The following is a 21,337-nucleotide window of genomic DNA, read 5'->3' on the forward strand; positions in this document are numbered from 1 at the left end:
AGCCCAAATAAAAATAACATCTTATTGAGACGTATAAAATTAAAAATAACAATTAACGTGCATCTTTTATTCTTTATCAATTTCATATATATATATAAAGTATTAAAGTGAGACTAGCTAATAGCTAATAGCCTAATACAGCATAAACATTATCGTGATAAACTTAATGCAGATGGGTGTGCTGTTAATGACAGTCTGCTATTAGCTTTCTAGAAGACCAAAACCTCTCTGGAAAAAAAAAGAATATTATTATTAACTGACCACCAAATCCTACATCACCGACTCATTTACTCAAATAACACTCGTCAAGACAAGCAATTGTTGTACAAAACATTAATAGTTTGATGTAGTTTTTTTTTTTTGGTCAAAGTTTGATGTAGTTTGCCAAAAAAGTTGACGTCATTAGAAGCCTTAAAGTTCAGACTTTGGTATTACGTCTTTGCTAAAATCCATAGTAGTACAAGGTGAATCATGAGAACTTGGCGTGTTCGAGATTTGCCATTGCATTTCTTGCTAGAGTGGAAAATGAAACTGCTGAGGATGATTCATGCATGTTTCTGCGCATTTCTGATAAGCTGATCTCTTATAATATCAGAGCTGGGACCTCTAAGGGCAAGTTCACCCGTTGGGTCACCAGGTCACCCACTATTCACTACTTTTTAGTGTTAATTTTGTGCCCTGGGTCACGAGCACAGTGTATTTCGTGACCCAGAGAATGAAAATATACACTAAAAAGCAGTGAATAGTAGGTGACCCGGTGACCCAACGGGTGAACTTGCTCTAAGACTGTCATGAACAAATGGATAGATATACTAAGACTTGTTATTATACGAAGACTTTGGCCCTAGTCTAATCCCTATGTTATGGGTACCAAGCTGATATCCTATAAAGCAACTCGGTAGTTGCAAATTTCAGTATGTGCTTATCTAATGAGGTTGACATTGTCATAGTTTATGTAATGGCGCATCAAATTCTTAAGTAGTAGGGCCTTGTCTTCATATTTTCATTTTAGAAGCATTAAGTGGTCAGAATCTTGTCATGTGATTTACATTCCCAGTGATTTTGCTTTGTAACTTTTTTTTGGATCGATACATGAACTACAGTCATTCTCTAGATCTGGATCATTAATTATGCTTAGGTTATAATAATCTGCTTAGAACACAGATTGGTTAATCCATTGGGGAATCTGGCACCCACATATGCAAGTTATGGTCATGTTAAAGTCATGGTCTGGTACATGTATCAGAGGTTGGTTAGGGAAAATTTGAACTCCTTACATTATTTACTTTGGGTAAACATCTTGCAAGCCTCTTCAGTACAGTTACAAAAGATATTCCTTACATGCCAAGAAGTTGACTTGACTCAAATCCAAGCCTAGCTATTTACATAGCGAGTCCTCTGATCAAACTCTCCCAGAATGGAGCATGACACAAGAACAGTAGTTGAGAGTGTAACTTCATTCTGCCATTCGAGCACTGCCCGGAAAGGAACAATTCAAGTACCTCATCATGGCGTTTATATATGAAATAATCAAAGAGCATCCCTGACAGTACAGGCATGTAGCATGCACATTCAACTTCTAAGCATTTAGCATAGAGTGACAACAAATTGTTTCTTAATGTATCTCTCCAAGTTTTAGATGACAATTGTTTATGATTTTCATTTGCAACCATTGACCGATCCTGATCAGCTATAGTTTATGGGGTTTTATGTAAATTATAGACTCATAGTTCCCATATTATAGCATATATAGTTGACCTTGTAGCAGTAGCAGCATATCCATGTGTATGATCCTTATTTTTTGCAGACCTTTACACTCCATGTATGACTTGTATATGCTGTCTCCTCACATTTTGTCATTTTGCTTTCAGTTGAACAAGTGACGGTGTTTACTCAATGAAATTGAAGATCTCCAAGTCCAATGAGGTACGAACTTCTTAAATTAATTTCTTTGTGTTAAATTATGCATAATTTGCGGTAGATTACCAATATACCTGGGATTCTGGGGCCACATGGCCATTTTAATATATTTGAGTAGATTATCAATCCACGTTACCATTCATGTAGTATTCAATTTGGGTTGGGAGGCACTGATATTAAAACCCGCATGTAGCATTCAAAGCACATGCACTTATCTGTCTTGTTTTGATTAGAACAGAAATACCTAAACATGTAAATTAATTGTGCTCACCTATATATGTTTGACGAAATGCTTGAAAGAGATATTTCATTATTTAAGACAAAATTTAGGTATGGCTAGCTAGTTTCTTTTATTTGTTCATCATCATATCGTCAGACTCCGGCAAAGTGCTCTTAGTTAGTTTTAATTTCTGAATAATTTACAATCAAGTTGCTCTTCAATTCTCATTGCCATCCGTTCCACATCAGAGCGACAAATTTTGACAAAGTGCCGTGTCCTTAGTTTTAGTTTCCGAATAATTATTGTCCCGTAGCTTTGTCTTGTTTCCGTGTTTAATGCTACTTGCTAGCTAGCTGAAGGGTAGATCTTGCAATTGCCTATGTGGTCAAACCTTGAGTTTGCGATCAAAGCATGACAGTTCATTTCAAGCCCGTCTCTGATTGCAACTGCCAATATATGGTTGTCTTATTCAAAAAGAGTATTAATTAATTCTCAAGTAATTTAAGTCGCCGTGTCGCTATCAAAGATGAAGTACAGCTGATAATGACTGCGAGCTAGTAGTTAGTAGTCTGCATTAGACTACAGATGCTATCGGCTTTCTTGCATGAAGACGTGTGCTACTTGTGCTCTTTGGTCGTCTTCAATATCTATAAATATGGTCTTTATTCTTCATTTTCTTTGATACTCGATCATCTGCTCGAGAACGAAGCTAACACACTAATACACTAATTAGTTGAACCTGGTTAATTAGGCTTGTCTGCGTGAGAGGTGATTGCCTAGATTAATTTGCTTCCAGTATTGTCCATCGGTTAGTCTTCTTTTTTTCCTTTGATTCAACATTATCTATCTGTTTATATATTGTGAGTTCTGCATACATAGATTTCTGTACAATCGATATGTGTTGTTTTTGTTTAATATATATGCATTACTTATCAGTGATCAATAATTCTTAAATATAGTAGTACCATGGATCTGATCCTGCGGTAGATTATAGGCATCACTTACATATTATCTTTAGTTGTGAACTTGTGAGGCAGGTATCCCAAATGATCAAATATATATTGAAGTTCTTAAGAAATGTAAAATCTCTTGATGCTAGTCTCAGTAGCTTTAAACGAAAAAGAACAAAAAATATATAACTCTGTATAATCAGCTTCATCAGTTTAGCTATAAAATTAAAAAGTCAGATTTCTTGCTGGATAATACGAGACGGTTAGTTTAAAGTCGGAAAGTTTTCTTATAAATTCCAGTGATTCACCATCTATCATAAAAGTCATTTATTTGATTGGTTGAACTGTCCCTTATCACTTTTCAGCTGCAAACTCTTTGGGAAAACTATGGATTCTGAAGAACAGGTTTCCCTTCAAATTCCATCTCTCATCAAATACATATCCTCTAATGAAGTGGTTGGTTTCGATAATGTTGAGGAGCATACCATTCTCAATGATAAGCCTCAACCATCAGCTGAGGTAAGTTTGTCTTAAAGATATATTGAGGTCTACAGAAAGGAATATTGTATCATGTTTGTCTTGTCATTGATAGGAATTCAGTGAGAAGCAAAAGAAAAGTTCCTATGGTTGTGCATATAGTAACTTCTGTTTGCACTGTTATAACAGGAAATTGAGATAGCTGCTTTAGAAAGCAGAGTTGATGAATATGAACCACCAATTCATCAAAGGATGCACTCTGTTTCTATTAGTATGCCGCCATCACCCGTGGAAGTTCATTTAGAGAAAATAAAAGGATTTCTCTTCAGTCCTGAAACAATTTTCAACGGTGGAATTCCAGATTCTTCTTCTGCTGCAATTAAGAGTGCTAGTAGCAGCAAACTTCCGGAAGCAGCAAAGTGTCACTCTCAACCCTTGCCAAAAGGCTCTGCATTTGAAGATCAGGCAACGCACGCTGGGCATTTCCCCTATCATCCAAGTATTAAAACGCTGAGAGATAACAGGTTTGATAATTTCAAGACATGGTCCGGGAAATTTGAAAGGCAGATAACACTACTACGGGGAAAGACACCGCGAAAAAGTGATCAACCAGAGAATGCTTTTGCTCAAAGTACAGATCAAGTTGACAGTTTACCTGCAGACCGTTACTTTGATGCATTGGAAGGGCCTGAGTTGGACACTCTTAGGGTAATTCATGCTCTCTTTATTCAGTATTCTCAGTTGTTTGTATATTTTCTAAGAAATGATAAGATGATTTGGTATTAAACTAAACAGGCTTCAGAGGAAATAATGCTTCCAGAGGACAAGCAGTGGCCATTTCTTCTCCGGTATCCCATTTCTTCATTTAGCATCTGCCTTGGTGTCAGCAGCCAAGCTATTTTGTGGAAAACCCTACCTACCTCGGCCTCCACGAAATTTCTCCACTTGAACCTTAAAACAAATTTGGTTCTGTGGTGCATTGCCGTTGCTACATTAGTTGGTGTTGCTTGCATCTACCTTCTTAAAATCATCTTTTACTTTGAAGCAGTTCGTCGCGAGTATTTCCACCCAATTCGAATCAACTTCTTCTTTTCCCCATTTATAGCCATCTTATTCTTAGCTCTAGGAGTGCCACCTTCCATTTCTAGCAACCTCCATCCAGCTCTCTGGTACATCCTCATGACCCCACTTTTATGTCTTGAGCTTAAAATCTATGGACAGTGGATGTCAGGAGGGCAACGCCGGCTTTCAAAAGTAGCCAATCCTGTTAACCATCTCTCCATTGTTGGCAACTTTGTGGGGGCTCTGCTAGGTGCTTCAATGGGACTAAGAGAAGGACCAATATTCTTTTTCGCAGTTGGGATGGCTCACTATATGGTCTTATTTGTAACTCTTTACCAGAGACTTCCAACAAATGAGACAGTAATCCCAAAGGAGCTCCATCCTGTGTTCTTTCTGTTTGTTGCTGCACCTAGCGTAGCTTCCATGGCTTGGGCAAGAATCCAAGGCTCCTTTGATTATGGCTCGCGGATTGCTTACTTCATCGCCATGTTCCTTTATCTCTCACTGGCAAGTACATATAACCTTCATCAATCAAGTTGCACCTATCAATGTCATCAAACATGCCTGACTATGTGGCATGATAAGATTTTCATAGAAATTTCTTCCTTCACTTTGTCAAGTCTCATGACTAGTATTCCGGTACTAACTTTCTTTTCTATCCTTTTTCTCTGCTTGTACAGGCAGTCCGAATCAATTTCTTCCGAGGATTCAAGTAAGATATCATCAATCTCATTATTTCTAGAGTACTGAAAGGAATTTTCCATCATTAGTTTGTACATCAAATTAGCTTTTAACATCAATTGAAATAGGTTCTCATTGGCATGGTGGGCATACACTTTCCCAATGACTGGTGCTGCCATTGCAACCATCAGGTACTCGAATGAAGTAACGACTGTAGCAACTCAAGCTTTGGCTGTCATGCTCTCCATCATTGCCACGCTCACGGTCACTGCTCTCTTCATAACAACCGTCTTGCATGCCTTTGTGCTCCAAGATCTCTTCCCCAATGACATTGCAATTGCCATCAGCGACAGAAGCCCAAATGTACCACGCAGAAAGTGGTTCCATCTAAAAAATGGAACCTCTTCGGATTCAAAAGATATTGAGAATTTCTTGAAGTCAGCAACAAGCTCAGAAAGAAAGGATTTGGAAATTAAAACGTTACTTGAAACTGCCAAGCTCTAGCTAGCTGCTTGAACATGGTTGCAGCAGGTGTGGTTCAGGAGCTTATTGCAAACAAGCAACTGTAAAACCATAATTACATGCTCACAACATATGCACAACAATCATAAAAGGATCAAGGCTTACCTTCTGCAATTACTGTCATGGATTCCATCTTATGCAACTGCTTAACTCGATCACTGAATGTGGTCTTCTGTTACTTACCAACTTGCTTCTCAATGGACAGAACTAATGCAATAGTCGTGGTAGTAATCAGGGACCAATTCATCTGTATATATATATGAGACTTAAACCTCAAGAAGCTTCCCATTAAAGCATTCCTTGTCGGTTTAGGTTTCACTGTTAGATTCCTAATGTATCATAACTTGTAGCCTTTCTTGTAGACTAAGCAATGGATTACTATCCTTAATGAATTGATACACTATTTCATTAAGTCACTAGTATTGATTTACTGTTTGTATCCATGTTAAACTAGGATTGATATTAAGCTAATCATCAATTACTTTATGATGATATGTGTTATGTCCATATTTGATCTTACAATCTCCCCCTTGGACTCGCACATATCATGCTCGATGATTTGCACCAGAGAAAATCAAAACCTACTTAACTTACTGAAGTGCGCGCCAGATAACAAACTCAAATCGAAAATCCATTCCAACATGGTCAGATCACAGTTACTTATGTAGAGCAAGAAACAGTATACATTTTAACAAAAATGCAGAGTTTCAAAACCACTAACACAAGCTTCTGCTGTAACGTCCCGTATCTCAATTTACCCGTTTACTAGTCATTCGGACGGTAAACGACACTTACTCTCACTTTTTACCTTGTTTCGATACTTTTAGTGGCCCTAAAAGTTGACTTTTTGTTCGGGTCAAAATTTGAGAAAATTTCCTTCATGAAAGTTGTAGAGGACGTTAAACCGAGCACGTGCATATGTGGTACGTAAAAATCGGAGTTGTAACAGTGGCAGTTTTGTAATTTTATGGAATTTATGTCTATAAATAGAAATTTGGACTTTCCATTTCGGGAAAGCCCCGAAAATTTCCAGCTTTCTTCCTCTCTCGCCGATGTAACTTCCCGGCGTTACCACCGCCTCGTCCGGCCACCTATGGCCATGAAATTGGTGTCCATCTCTTCGTCTTGAAACAAGGTTTCTATCCATATATGCCTTGCACCTTATCATTCACCATAGACGACGAATAGAAGCGAAGAAGATTACTGTAGCAGTTCGGCATTTCCGGCGTTTTCTTCCGATTCCGGCCGTCTCCGGCCACCAAACCGGTGTCGAAGGTTCGGTTTTTGCCAATGATCATTTTGCCCCTAGCCTTAAGCCACGATTTGCAGCGTGGAGGAAGAATCGAAGAGATGAATTTCTGGGTTACTATTCACCGGTCAGGTTCAACATTCTCCTTAATTGTTGAGGTACTTCTACTCATTTTCTGACTTTGTCTCAGTTGAGAAAGTTGTTGGGTCTGTTGAGTAGGTGCTGCTACCAAAGTTTGGTGGCCATCAGAGTTGGTGGCGGTAGCGGCGGCGGCTGCAGCGTGTAGGGCAGTGTTTTGATTCTATTTTTTAGCCCATTAAATCCTATAAATGTTGTAGAGCTTGTATGTGAAGTTTGGTGAATTTTGGAGGAATTTGGAATTGTTTGTGATTTTCCGAAGTTTGGAGTTTTGTGATTGAATTGTGGGAAATCCGGCCGTCGGATTTCCCTCGTTTTCGTTGTGGAATATGTAAATCGAGGAATTGGTGTTAATGGTGAAGTTTGGATTAAATTGGAGAAGAATTGAAAATGTTGATTTTTGAGAATAGAACATTGGAATCGTATTTAAATTCCGGATTGTTATTCATGAATTATAATTGTATACAGGGCGATGTGCCGAGCTACTGCTCGACGTAGGAAACCGGTAGCGTGGTCGCCTAAATAGTACTGTGAGTGGACATTTATTTTAAATTAAATGTGCATGCAGTATATTATTATTTTCCGATTGAGGTTTAATTTATCATTTGAATGATTGGGTATTATGATTTTATGAGCTTGTTTTCTTGAGATTTATTACGCTCTATGAGTTACGAGATTTTAGTGGATTTCCTTCCCAAGGGCTTTCAATAGATTTTTCAAGCTATTTATTTATGGGTTATTGAGTTGGGAAACGATTTTCGGGAAGTGATTGATTAAGAAAATATTATGAGAATTATTGATTTCGAATATCAGTTGATACGATGATATACGAGTACGAAGGATTTAGCAAATATTTGAGCATAGTTGAATTATCGAGATTTATTGAGTTCTGAGCTTTTCAGCCTTGAAGTTAGATTGAGATTTCTTTCCGAAAGCATTTGTTGATTTACAGAGTATTTGATTTATGCTTTCAAGGACTTATTGAGATATTGAGGTTTGAGTTAGCGGGATAATCCTGAGTTATGCTTTCAGTGGATTATTAATGTTTTATTGAAGTAACAGGGAGTTTCTTTCCGAAAGCAAGTAACTGAAAGAGGTTGTTTCCAGTTTATTGAGGAGGCTATTCAGTTTATTGGGGAGGCTATTTACGGCGCATGCGCATATTACCTAGTTGGCAGTCCCTTCTAGGTAATAATCTGGTTGGCAGTCCCTTCCAGACTATATTCCGGTTGGCAGTCCCTTCCGATGCGTCATTTGGGTGGCAGTCCCTCCCAAATGGCATGAGATGGTTAGTTGGCAGTCCCTTCTATCCACCGCCTCCTATTCCGGTTAGTAGTCCCTTTCGATGCGTTATCTGGGTGGCAGTCCCTTCTAGATGACATGAGGTAGTTAGTCGGCAGTCCCGTCTATTACCTGTGGTTAGTTGGCAGTCCCTTCTATCCACCGCCTCCTATTCCGGTTGGCAGTCCCTTCCGATGCGTCATCTGGGTGGCAGTCCCTCCCAGATGGCATGAGATGACTAGACAGCAGTCCTTTCGAGTTATCAAGCAAGCCTCTTGAACAGGATGTTTTTATAAGGATTGAGGATGAGATTTTAAGAGATTTCAAGATATTTTATTTCTACGCGATTAAGATTGCAGTAAAGATGATGATTAAAAGTATTTTTCAAGATTGTTACGGCATGCGAGATTTTAGAGAATAACTTGGGAAAGCATTAAGTTTTACTTATTCATTCGAAATTACTTATTTTTTTGTCCACTCACTCTAACGGTTTTTTAAATGTTTTCCCCTGGGCCCTTCGGTTTCAAATGCCCAGTTGCAGGCCAGTTTAGCTTGAGGTCGAGCGTACATGGGGTTGAGGCATAGCTGTCATAGCTTCCGCATTACAAAAGTATCGGTCCTTTATCTTATATTTTATCATCTTGTACGCCTGTACATTAGATTGCTCTGATAACCTATGAGATTAATATTATCAAGTTCAGAATTGTACTGTGAAATGAGAGATGTTGTGATGCAGAGAGCAGGGTGGCTCCAGAAGATAATAAGGGTGGATTATTTTAGAAGTGCAAGTGTCTTTCTACAGGTTTTGGGTAGTCTACTTTTAGAGGGAGTTCCGCCAAATTTTTGGTAGAATTTCTTCTAAGGTGGGCCCCGCAGGGCCACTCCAGATTTCAAGGTGAAGTTCGGGGCGGGTCCTGTCATCTGCAATCCACATATGTTCAACCAGAAGTGATACAATATATGTTAATGTGTATCAACAAGTAAACATATATTAGGTCCTACTTTATGTTTCTAAAACCAGAAACTCAAGCAAATTCACTGAACACTGATGGCTTAAAAATATTGCTTGAACCTTAACATCATGCTTCACATGATTTAAGCCATCTGATAGCAAGTATAATTTTAAACACAAAATCGATAATTTTCAGAACATTCAACAAAAACTGCAGCAATAACCAAAATCTGAAAATACCTCAAAATTTATTAATAATAAAATCTGTCATTACAAATAAGTTGTGATAAATAAAGTCAAAGGATCACAACTGAAAAAACAAGAACTCAAAAACCTTAGAAATTTAAATTGCTCCAACTGGATTAACTCTCTACTGAACCTAAGCATCTAGATTAGCTAAAACTCCAATGCTGGCTGTATGCTTCTGGAATGCTGCTACTGACAAGTGACTTGACTCATAAACTCTCGCAAGCGTACGAATCGTTGTCAAGTAAGGAAAGTATTAGAACCTTGATTATCGTACCTCGGGGATTAGGTGTTGGACCTAACCGAGGTAATTGGCGCTAGAATAACTTAAAAGCATACAATGAAAAAGTAAAAGTAAAAATAAAATAAAGTAAAATAAAATATTCACAAGGCACCAAGCCTCGGTAATGCTCGGCTTAGCTTACGCTAAGCCTAATCAAAGCCACTAACTTGTAGCCCAAATGAGTTATCCACAATGGAAGGTAGAATTTTGTTTGGGAGTTTTGAATTGGGAATTAACTAAATTAAATGCAAACTAAAGTAAAAGCAAACAACTAATTATCAAGCAAGAAATTAAATTTGGATTTTTCAAATTAATGGGAACATGGGAGTGTCGGGTGATTCACACTAACTATCTTGTAAACATCGATGCTAATTTCACAAATGCATGCATTTCCTATATGTGTCGAGTCCCGTATCTAGTACCGGTTAAGGCTACTAAACCAATTATCCTTTCGGTGTATTGATTATGCCGGTTAAGGCCACAATCAACTCTCTAATTTGGGCATTACGCCGGTTAAGGCCGCAATATCCAAAATTCGAGGCCTAGAGAGCAAGATAATAGAGACCCAAGCAAGCTTAGCTACAATTAAGCTAGCTAATGGTCACCACACTTAAATCCTAGATGCCACAAGACTAATAAGTTGTCAATTTATCAATCTATTCATCACAATTGCCCACAACATAATTTCAAAGGGTGACAAAGCCTAGAAACATGCTTTTAAGGACCAATAAATTCGGATTTAAAGCATACACAATGGAAATTGCATTTATTAAAATTAAAGCATCAATATTTATACAAGATGAGTTAGGGCTTCACAACCCTAACTCCCAAAATTAAACTACTCACTCATAATTAAAACAAGATTTAACATCAAAACCATGTACAATTAAAATATAGGAGAAGAGAGAGGATAAGCTTTGCTTAATTTCAACAATGCTAGAAAGCAAAGAAAACTAAGCTAGCTTGAATCCTCCTAACTACCCAAGATGAAATTGAGGTCTTGATGATCTTCCTTGATGAAATTTGAGAAGAGCCCAATAATTTAATGTGGAAGAGTGAGTGAAATGGGAGAGTGGGTGAGAGAGTTATGGATCTGCGGTTACTGTAGCAGAAGAGAGGATGGAGAACATGGATTTCGGGGTCTGCGGCGCTGGTAGGGTGAGAGAGAATAGGGTGAGGTATATATATATGGCTGGGAATATGGAAATGTGTGGTCTGCTTCGTCGTGAAAAGAAGAAGCGATAGGTCATGCTGCCGTGTCCGCAGCAGATTGGTTTCAAAGAAAAGAAAAGAAGACAACGGGCTGGCATGCTGGCGCGTGAGAGAGTAGGATGATTATGGACTGCCACGTGTCATGATCTGAGTGGCTAAACGTAATTAAACAAATAATTGTTTAATTGCTGCATGGCTCTTCACGTGATGATGCTCTCATAATTAAACCTCTATTAATTAATCATTATCCAATGATTAATTAATGAAAAGAATAATTAATTAATAGAAATTCTTCTTTTCATCATTTCTTCATTATTTGCTCCGATTTCGCGCCATATTCTTTTGATATCCGTGACTCCGTTTATTTCCTACAAAATAAATAAAATGGATTAATTACATATTAATTGACTTGAGGATTAACTTATTTATAGTGTTTTAGATACAATTACATGCATAGAAATGCGTGTAATCACACCCCCACACTTGAACTTTGCTTGTCCTCAAGCAAACAAAAATGAAATCTAATCCGAAAATCTACTAACTAACAAACGTAAAGATAGTGTAGTATTAGCCTTTCCAACCATAACCCTCGGAGAACTAATTATGTACATGATCATGAGGTCGACAAAGCATGACATAGAAATTATAAATTTGTAAGGCAATTAAGATGCACATGTAAGAAATGCTCAAGTATATGCATGTGTTGACCATGTGTCAAATCAATCCACCACAATCAAATAGGCATATAGAAGACCCGACATAACCCACTAAACTCACATAGGTTCACTAAATATTACCGCTCAAGTGTTTAGGGGTTGTATGTGTTTCACTCAAAAGCAATTTCACAACACGCGCTGCCATATGCTTGCTCTTCGATCTCATCTCCGCTAGGTAGCTCACAACATTCAAGATTAAGAGGTCTTTTATTTGGTTGTAATGGGGCTAAAGGCAAGTGGCTAATAGAAATGAAGGATAAGAAAATACAAAGTCCATAGAAATCGGTGAAGCAACTCTCTCTTGTAGAGATTTAAGACTTTTGCTTTCAAATGCTAAGTCACTTACTCTAATCCCAATGTACAACCCACATTATACTACGTAATACTCTTTTTTTTTTTTTTTTTTTTTTTCTTTCTTTCTTCTACTTTTCTTTTCCTTGAACTTTCTTTCTATTTTCACAAACTTTTTTTTTTTTTTTTTTTTTTTTTTTGAGAACTTTCTTTTTTATACAAATCACTCACCCCCACACTTATTCTTTTGTAACCTCACACTTTTGACTTTTTCTTTCTTTTGAAGCACTCGAACATAAAGTCATTCTCTCGAATCGCTTCACCAACTACCATGGAAGGGTAGGATAAAAGTGTATAGGCTAGGTAGGAATTTGTGGTGCAAATGAATAAAAAGGCTAAAGATATAAATAGGCTCAAAGTGGCAATCTAGTGGTAAATATCTTTGGGCATATGCTTCTTTGGCCATGGTGGTATTAACCTAATTGCCTCAATCCTTTCTATCCCGTCGCAAGCTAAAAGTAGCCTCGAGAGGTCTCAAGCAAGTTCTAGATACGCAATGTCATGAAATTGTACACACATGAAAGAATAAGTGAATGAACAATGCGTACACTATAGATATAGGCACAAAAGCTCACAAATAAGGGCATGCAAGTCAATCAAATCATCTATATGCTTCTCTAATTATGATGAACCAACCTAACCATAGGCTATGTGCACACATATAGTCAAGCATAGATCACATATACACTCAATCACAAAACAAATTCAAAGTCCTAGATCATGCTCAATCTATCCACAATCATAACAAGTTAAGTCCATGGCTCGTCATTGGGGTTGGAAAAGGCATTAACCACTAAAATATAATTACATAAAGCTAATCTAATTTTTTTTGGCGCCGAGCCCTCACCCCCACACTTAAAACCAACATTGTCCTCAATGTTGTAAAGTGAGCTCGAAAGCTAAATCCGTGTCGGAGTTAGGCATGAGAGTGAAGTCCGGGCGAAGGCACAAAAATTAATTATGAAAATCTAAATGCGGAGAAAAGATGCGAAAACCCCCTTTGTCGACCCTCCATTGCTCACGACCCTTGGAGAAGACTAATATGAGACACCAACCTCAAGGCACAAGGCCTTGACTTCCTTTACGTATGCTCCAAAATAGCTCTAGGTGCTCATGAAAAGATCAACTCCATTGAGAAATGTGTAGTGTCCAAGAGCAATGCATCACAAATAGCCCATCAAGGAATAAGGACAAGGGTCCTCCATTAAGCTCGTGGTCTTAATCCCATCAACTCAAAACCCAAAATCATCCTCAATGACCTCCACACAAGAATTGTAGCTCAAAATATCTCTTTATTATCCACACTCCAAGCACCTCCCAACCTCCCAAAAAGATGGCTAAATAGCCTTATTGATGCAAAATGAACAAGAAAGAACATCACAGGTAATGCTAGGGTTGCCTCCCTAGCGAGCGCTTTGTTTAAGGACTTCATTGCCGGTCCATAGAGTGTTTCATTATTTAAGAAGCATCATCGAGGTAAGTCACCTCATGATGAGAATTGAAAGTGGAGTCATGATATGGTTTAAGCCGGTGCCCATTAACCTTGAAAGTTCTCCCATCATTCAAATTTGTTACTTCAATAGCACCATGAGGGAACACTTCCACTACTTCATAGGGTCCACTCCACCTTGACTCATAAACTCTCGCAAGCGTACGAATCGTTGTCAAGTAAGGAAAGTATTAGAACCTTGATTATCGTACCTCGGGGATTAGGTGTTGGACCTAACCGAGGTAATTGGCGCTAGAATAACTTAAAAGCATACAATGAAAAAGTAAAAGTAAAAATAAAATAAAGTAAAATAAAATATTCACAAGGCACCAAGCCTCGGTAATGCTCGGCTTAGCTTACGCTAAGCCTAATCAAAGCCACTAACTTGTAGCCCAAATGAGTTATCCACAATGGAAGGTAGAATTTTGTTTGGGAGTTTTGAATTGGGAATTAACTAAATTAAATGCAAACTAAAGTAAAAGCAAACAACTAATTATCAAGCAAGAAATTAAATTTGGATTTTTCAAATTAATGGGAACATGGGAGTGTCGGGTGATTCACACTAACTATCTTGTAAACATCGATGCTAATTTCACAAATGCATGCATTTCCTATATGTGTCGAGTCCCGTATCTAGTACCGGTTAAGGCTACTAAACCAATTATCCTTTCGGTGTATTGATTATGCCGGTTAAGGCCACAATCAACTCTCTAATTTGGGCATTACGCCGGTTAAGGCCGCAATATCCAAAATTCGAGGCCTAGAGAGCAAGATAATAGAGACCCAAGCAAGCTTAGCTACAATTAAGCTAGCTAATGGTCACCACACTTAAATCCTAGATGCCACAAGACTAATAAGTTGTCAATTTATCAATCTATTCATCACAATTGCCCACAACATAATTTCAAAGGGTGACAAAGCCTAGAAACATGCTTTTAAGGACCAATAAATTCGGATTTAAAGCATACACAATGGAAATTGCATTTATTAAAATTAAAGCATCAATATTTATACAAGATGAGTTAGGGCTTCACAACCCTAACTCCCAAAATTAAACTACTCACTCATAATTAAAACAAGATTTAACATCAAAACCATGTACAATTAAAATATAGGAGAAGAGAGAGGATAAGCTTTGCTTAATTTCAACAATGCTAGAAAGCAAAGAAAACTAAGCTAGCTTGAATCCTCCTAACTACCCAAGATGAAATTGAGGTCTTGATGATCTTCCTTGATGAAATTTGAGAAGAGCCCAATAATTTAATGTGGAAGAGTGAGTGAAATGGGAGAGTGGGTGAGAGAGTTATGGATCTGCGGTTACTGTAGCAGAAGAGAGGATGGAGAACATGGATTTCGGGGTCTGCGGCGCTGGTAGGGTGAGAGAGAATAGGGTGAGGTATATATATATGGCTGGGAATATGGAAATGTGTGGTCTGCTTCGTCGTGAAAAGAAGAAGCGATAGGTCATGCTGCCGTGTCCGCAGCAGATTGGTTTCAAAGAAAAGAAAAGAAGACAACGGGCTGGCATGCTGGCGCGTGAGAGAGTAGGATGATTATGGACTGCCACGTGTCATGATCTGAGTGGCTAAACGTAATTAAACAAATAATTGTTTAATTGCTGCATGGCTCTTCACGTGATGATGCTCTCATAATTAAACCTCTATTAATTAATCATTATCCAATGATTAATTAATGAAAAGAATAATTAATTAATAGAAATTCTTCTTTTCATCATTTCTTCATTATTTGCTCCGATTTCGCGCCATATTCTTTTGATATCCGTGACTCCGTTTATTTCCTACAAAATAAATAAAATGGATTAATTACATATTAATTGACTTGAGGATTAACTTATTTATAGTGTTTTAGATACAATTACATGCATAGAAATGCGTGTAATCAACAAGGCCTTGGTGAAGGGGTCTGCTAGCTGTGAATTCGTGTCAATGCTCAAAACAGCTATCTCACCATGCTTAACCCTTTCTCTAACACTGTAATACTTTAGATCAATGTGTTTAGAATTATTTGACCTTTTACTGTTCTTACTGAAGAAAACAGCTGCTTCATTATCACAATAAATCACAAGTGTGCCTGCCACAATGTGACTTAACACTTTGGTCTGCATCAAGAAATTCCTGATCCAAAGTCCTTCACACACAGTTTCATATACTGCAATAAATTCAGCTTGCATGGTGGAGGTTGAAACTAGAGTTTGCTTCATGGTTTTCCAAGCAACTGCACCTCCTGCTAGCATGTACACATATCCACAAGTTGACTTCTTGGAGTCTGGATAGTTCCCTGCGAAATCAGAATCTGAAAATCCAACGAGTTTCAGATCCTCCACTTGCCTATAAACTAGCATGTGACTTTTAGTTTTCTGCAGGTATCTCAACACTTTCTTCCCAGCTACCCAATGTTCATGGCCTGGATTAGATTGGAATCTCGATAAAATCCCTACTGCAAAAGACAAGTCTGGCCTAGTGCAGACTAGTGCATACATGAGACTTCCTACAAGTCTAGCATAAGGCTTTGACTCCATATTTTCTTTCTCAACATCACTTTTGGAACTTTGCTTCTTGGTTAGTTTATCTCCTTTGGACATGGGGACTTCTCCAGCTGCACACTTCTCCATACCAAATCTCTTCAAAACTTTGGTAATATAATTATGTTGAGACAAACCAAGTAGTCTCTGTGCTCTATCTTTTTTAACCTTAATACCTAGTACATAGGATGCTTCTCCTAAGTCTTTCATGTCAAAATTATTTGACAGAAAGCTCTTAGTGTCTTTAAGCAGTTTAATGTTACTGCTAGCCAAAAGTATATCATCGACATAGAGTACTAGGAAAATAAAATTGTTCTCAACTGTCTTCAAGTAAACACACTCATCAACAAGATTTTCTGTAAATCCAAAAGTAGAAATCACATAATCAAATTTCTTGTACCACTGTCTAGAAGCTTGTTTAAGGCCATAAATTGATTTTCTTAACCTGCATACTAAGTTTTCACTTCCAGCTTGCACAAAACCTTCTGGCTGCTTCATATAGATCACTTCATCTAGTTCACCATTCAAAAAAGCTGTCTTAACATCCATTTGGTGTAACTCTGACTTGATACACAATTACGCAAGCGTACGTATCATTGTCAAGATAGGGAAATATTATGCCCAAAGTTTATCGTACCACGGGGATTAGTGGCTAACCCACAATCCTTGGGTAGTCGGAACTAAAGTCACTAAGCAAACAAAAGAAAAAGAAAAAAAATAAAAATACTATTCTAAGGCACCAAGCCTTAGCAATGCTCGGCTTTGGTTTGCACCAAAGCCTAATCAAAACTAAGAGCCTAGTGATGGCTATTTACAATGAGGTAGAAATTATGATTGTAATTTTCTAAAAGACTAAGTCGAAAACTAAATTAACAACAACAATTAAAAATGACGAAAAATAAAAAAGAGATAGATTTTTGGGTACTAGGGATCACTCTCTAGCAATTTCAATGCAACGAACACATTTCAAGCAAACAAACATATCTTCATGAGAACCAAATCCCGTACTTAATGCCGGTCAAGGTCACTAAGCTGAATTTCCTTAAGGGTATTCACATTTTCGGTTAGGACAAATATGAACTCTCTAATTCATGAGTTAGTACCTTAGTAGGGCTACCAAAACATGAACTAAAGGCCTAGAGCTCTAGAAATTAGGGATTTAAGCATGCAATAGTTACAACCTAAAATTTAACGATTGCTTAGTTCTCTACCTAATGCCGGTTAAGGCGCGCCACTAAGTCAATTTCTTTTATTTGGTATCCATTCTTCCGGTTAAGGCAAGAATGAACTCTCTAACCCTAATCATTATGCCTTGTTAGGGCCACAACGTCTAGGATTAAAGGCGAAGGGCACAAGAAAATAGAAAATTAGGCAATCATTCATTCTCGATTAAGCAACTACTTGACACACCACACTAATTACATGAAGCTAGTGAACAAACACTACTAGAAAAAGGGCCTAAGGGGACACATAGAATAGGGACAGATGAAGCATGTGTGCCTTTAAGTGATCAATAGGCACAGGAGAAGATATGTGTCCCCATTTGATAAAAATACCACATACACACTACCAATATGTATTTTTATCTCCAAAATGGGGAGAAGGGACGGACGAAGTGTCCCTATTTGATAAAAACTAACACTTATACACTTAAATACGTATTTTATCTCCCATTCTCTCTCTCTCTCTCTCCCGTTTCTTCTTGTTTGTTTTCACGAGGTGTGTATTGCGACTCCACTTCTGTTCCCAGTGCCACATCTCTCTTTGACAAACCCCGATCGAAGCCATCTCTAAAAAATGAACCCTGACCAAAACCATCTCTGCCTCTAGCTAGGTTATTCGATTTGTAGCTTATGAGTTAGGGGTGGGAAACTTGAAGATCTGGGTTGGTTTGGGAAAACTGAAGGGGATCTGGCCTGGGTTTAAGGGTTGTTCAATCTGGGTTCTTTGGTTGTGTTGTTCCATTAGTTTCTTCACCCATTTTTCTTTTGTGTTCTTCAGTCCGGTTCTTCGATTCGATTTTTCAGTTGGGTTCTTGGGCGGTGGTGGTTGGTTTCATCTTACCATTGAAGCCAGCTGCTGTCAAGAAGGCTAGCACTGCTCTCCTTATGATGAGGTATTGTAGTCAAATTCATTTTCAATTTCAAATTTCAAATTTCAAATGGGGAGCTCTTACTTTTTAAGCTTATATTAAGAACTAGGAAGTAAACTAAACGAAGCTTATATTATGGAAAAGAAGGTGCCTTTCTCATTCTTCTTTGCATTTCAGAATCTGGGTCTTGATCTGATTTTCGTTCTATGTTTGTTTTCAATAGCTTATTGTTTGTTTGGTTGAATATTGATAGTGGGTTTAGTTGTTTGTTTTGTTCCAACAAGCAAGAAAAGTGTACTGAACTCTACTCATTCGGTGTTTCTATTCTTGGACTTTGATTCCCTTCAGTGCTGTATAGTTTACCCATGTATATATGTTGTATTTGAAAATTTCTTTGCTTCAAGGTCATATTAATTATCATTGACATGTAAATATTAATGTCTATGGAAGGGTAAGTTTTATGGTTCATTAGATTTTTTGCCCAAAAGAGCTTTCATATCTTGGTTTTTGATTATTGAACACCTATCCGTAGCTAGCTTAATGATGGGTGAATTTCATCGTTGTTTTGTTTGGCCTTTTCAGTTCTCACCTAAAAAATAAAGCTCACTTCTGTGCTGCTGTAGGTGGAGCTGGGAGCAGCACAGCAAGTCGAAAGGGCATGGTTGATGCTCTAGCAGATATGAAAAAGGTATTTATGTTTTCCATAGACCCTTTCATTGAAAATTATAGTAATCTAAGTAGAAAGAATTTTTTTTAAACCATTTGCTCTGTGTCTCAGATTAGCGTACTCTCAACAAATTGAAGATGTTCAGAAATATTCAAAGTCTTTAACGGATATGAGAACTACCATGAGTTTTTTCCAAACAAAAGACATGAATGAGTTGTTAGAGTTCCACAAGAAATTAGAATCCATTCTTGAACACTTGACTGATGAGACACAGGGTTGGTATAAATCATCTTCCACTTTTGTTAATTATTGTTTGTTAATCTTCATTTTCGTTATCATTACATATATGCCATTTTCCAAAGTGCAGGTTTTATCAAGGTTTGAAGGATTCCCTACAAAGAAGTTAGAAACAATGAGGACAGCAGCAGCACTCCACTTGAAATTAAATCCAATGATCTTAGAACTACACAATTGGAAAGTAGAGGCTCCCCTACGTCCGCTCCTTGACAATACTGAGCGTTATTTCACCAAGGTAAACTCAACCTCCTATACAAAAAAATTTCATTTCATGTATTTTGATTATCTCTGCATGTTTCCATGACTAACCAAAATGAAGCAACATGCAGATCAAAAGGAGAGATAGATAAACTAGAGCAAACAAAAGATGAAGAAACTAAGAAATTTCAGAGTCAAAAGATCCATGACTTCAATATCTTCCCAGGCTGCATGGAGCTGGCACTAAAGGTAGTTTGCTAAAAAAGTTGCACATATTTAGCTACTGTGTTTGAACTTTAGAAGATTTAGTTTTATTTCTTTATTTGTGATAAAATATTATTAGTTTGATGTGTGATACATAGTGTTTTATCAGTTTGGTCAAATATCACCTCCTTTTGGGTTATGTTGTTGACGATTGTGATTCCTTTTTACACCTAAAATGTTCACAAATTGGAAATCTTTAGCAACATTTGAACATTTATAACCGGAAATCCTTTTTTTCTCTGTTTAGTAATCGGTCATAGCTAGTCTGGTTAAGCTGGAATTTATAATTGTTCTTTCCCAAACTTATATCGTAATTTATTACATTTTATCAATAAACCTTGCATACAAAATGGTTAACAATAACAAATCCCGCAGCAAAGCGCGGGTGCTTTTTCTAGTTTTTGTCAAATGTAAGTTTCATTTCACTATTGAGACCTCTGATTATATATATATATATATTGTTTTTGAGGTTTCACATGTTACTAAGATGGCTAATGGAAACATGCATAAAAATTGATGCTTCTTTATTAATCTGTGATCTTGAAAAGCCACATACTCTTGTCCTGCTAGTTTAGTTCAATGCTATGATTTATGCTAGACCTGTTTAGAAGTTGCACGCTTGTACACTTGTGTCTGGTGAAAGACGAGTTATATTGATCATCAAACATTCATGTACAAATTAGCTTCATTCAGGATGCAGCGATGATTCCAAACATGCCTTGACTGAATTGTGTAGTAGTATGGTAGGGTTAATAGTAGTAGTATGTGCTGCTTTGATCATATAATTCACATACTTGTGCAGTTTGCTGGTTGCTGGTCTGCTACAATCTCTATTCAGGAAGTATGTGTATAAAGGTAGTTGATTTCATATTGGAGCGGGTCGGACTGTTGGACCAAGTGCTGCTGAAGTACTTAGCTTTTTCATGTATTAATGATCCACTGAATTGAAGTTTCCTAGTTGGATATGGTAACTTATTCTATTGTAACATTGAAATACTTATTCATTAATCGGATTGCGATTACTGTTTTTATTCTTTGATATGGTTTCTACTGCATATTGGAGTACTTTACTGTTGGAATTGTCTAGGATTGATTTGAATCTATTATGGTCAGGGAACCGGGGATAAAAAAAAAAAAAAAGGTCATTGGCACAGATTAAGTGTCCCCAAGAGTGAGTATATTTTCCATGTATTTGTACAAGTGTCGTACAATACTTGATACAGAATCCAGATTTGTAGTGTAGAGACCCATGGGAGCTACTCTTTTATTTGGGGACACTTGAGCTTGAGATATGTGTGCCATTTAGCAATAGGCACACATATGATATATGTCTCTATAGCTCAATGGGGACACATATTTGTCCCTATAGGTATCAAAAGGCACACATATTATTAGTCCCCTTAAGCCCTTTTTCTAGTAGTGAAAAGAACCACCAATTGTATCACACATCACAAATCTCAAAACATAACAAAGAGAATGGTCAATTCCCTAAAATTTATGCATCAAGAATCAATTAACATAGTAATTA

At 37.4% G+C, this 21,337-nt stretch overlaps 1 protein-coding gene and 1 long non-coding RNA gene across 3 annotated transcripts; both read left to right on the plus strand.

Annotated features, from left to right (window-relative positions):
- The first annotated feature begins 2,773 nt into the window (after window positions 1-2,773).
- LOC133714259 (S-type anion channel SLAH2-like) lies at window positions 2,774-6,244 on the plus strand. The gene is made up of 6 exons (XM_062140342.1): window positions 2,774-2,948; window positions 3,456-3,609; window positions 3,757-4,275; window positions 4,363-5,140; window positions 5,314-5,341; window positions 5,439-6,244. Exons 2-6 carry the CDS (start codon window positions 3,478-3,480, stop codon window positions 5,812-5,814), a joined length of 1,833 nt encoding a protein of 610 aa, XP_061996326.1. The 5' UTR covers window positions 2,774-2,948; window positions 3,456-3,477; the 3' UTR covers window positions 5,815-6,244.
- A 12,574-nt stretch (window positions 6,245-18,818) lies between these two features.
- LOC133714262 (uncharacterized) lies at window positions 18,819-20,020 on the plus strand. Of its 2 annotated transcripts, none has more exons than XR_009848523.1 (4): window positions 18,819-19,071; window positions 19,162-19,329; window positions 19,418-19,582; window positions 19,677-20,020. It is a non-coding gene; the product is annotated as an uncharacterized LOC133714262 (long non-coding RNA). The 2 variants fall into 2 exon arrangements; XR_009848522.1 differs by having other exon boundaries at window positions 19,162-19,325.
- Window positions 20,021-21,337: the final 1,317 nt, after the last annotated feature.

This window comes from Rosa rugosa, chromosome 6, assembly GCF_958449725.1.
Source record: "Rosa rugosa chromosome 6, drRosRugo1.1, whole genome shotgun sequence".
Taxonomy (NCBI): domain Eukaryota; kingdom Viridiplantae; phylum Streptophyta; class Magnoliopsida; order Rosales; family Rosaceae; genus Rosa; species Rosa rugosa.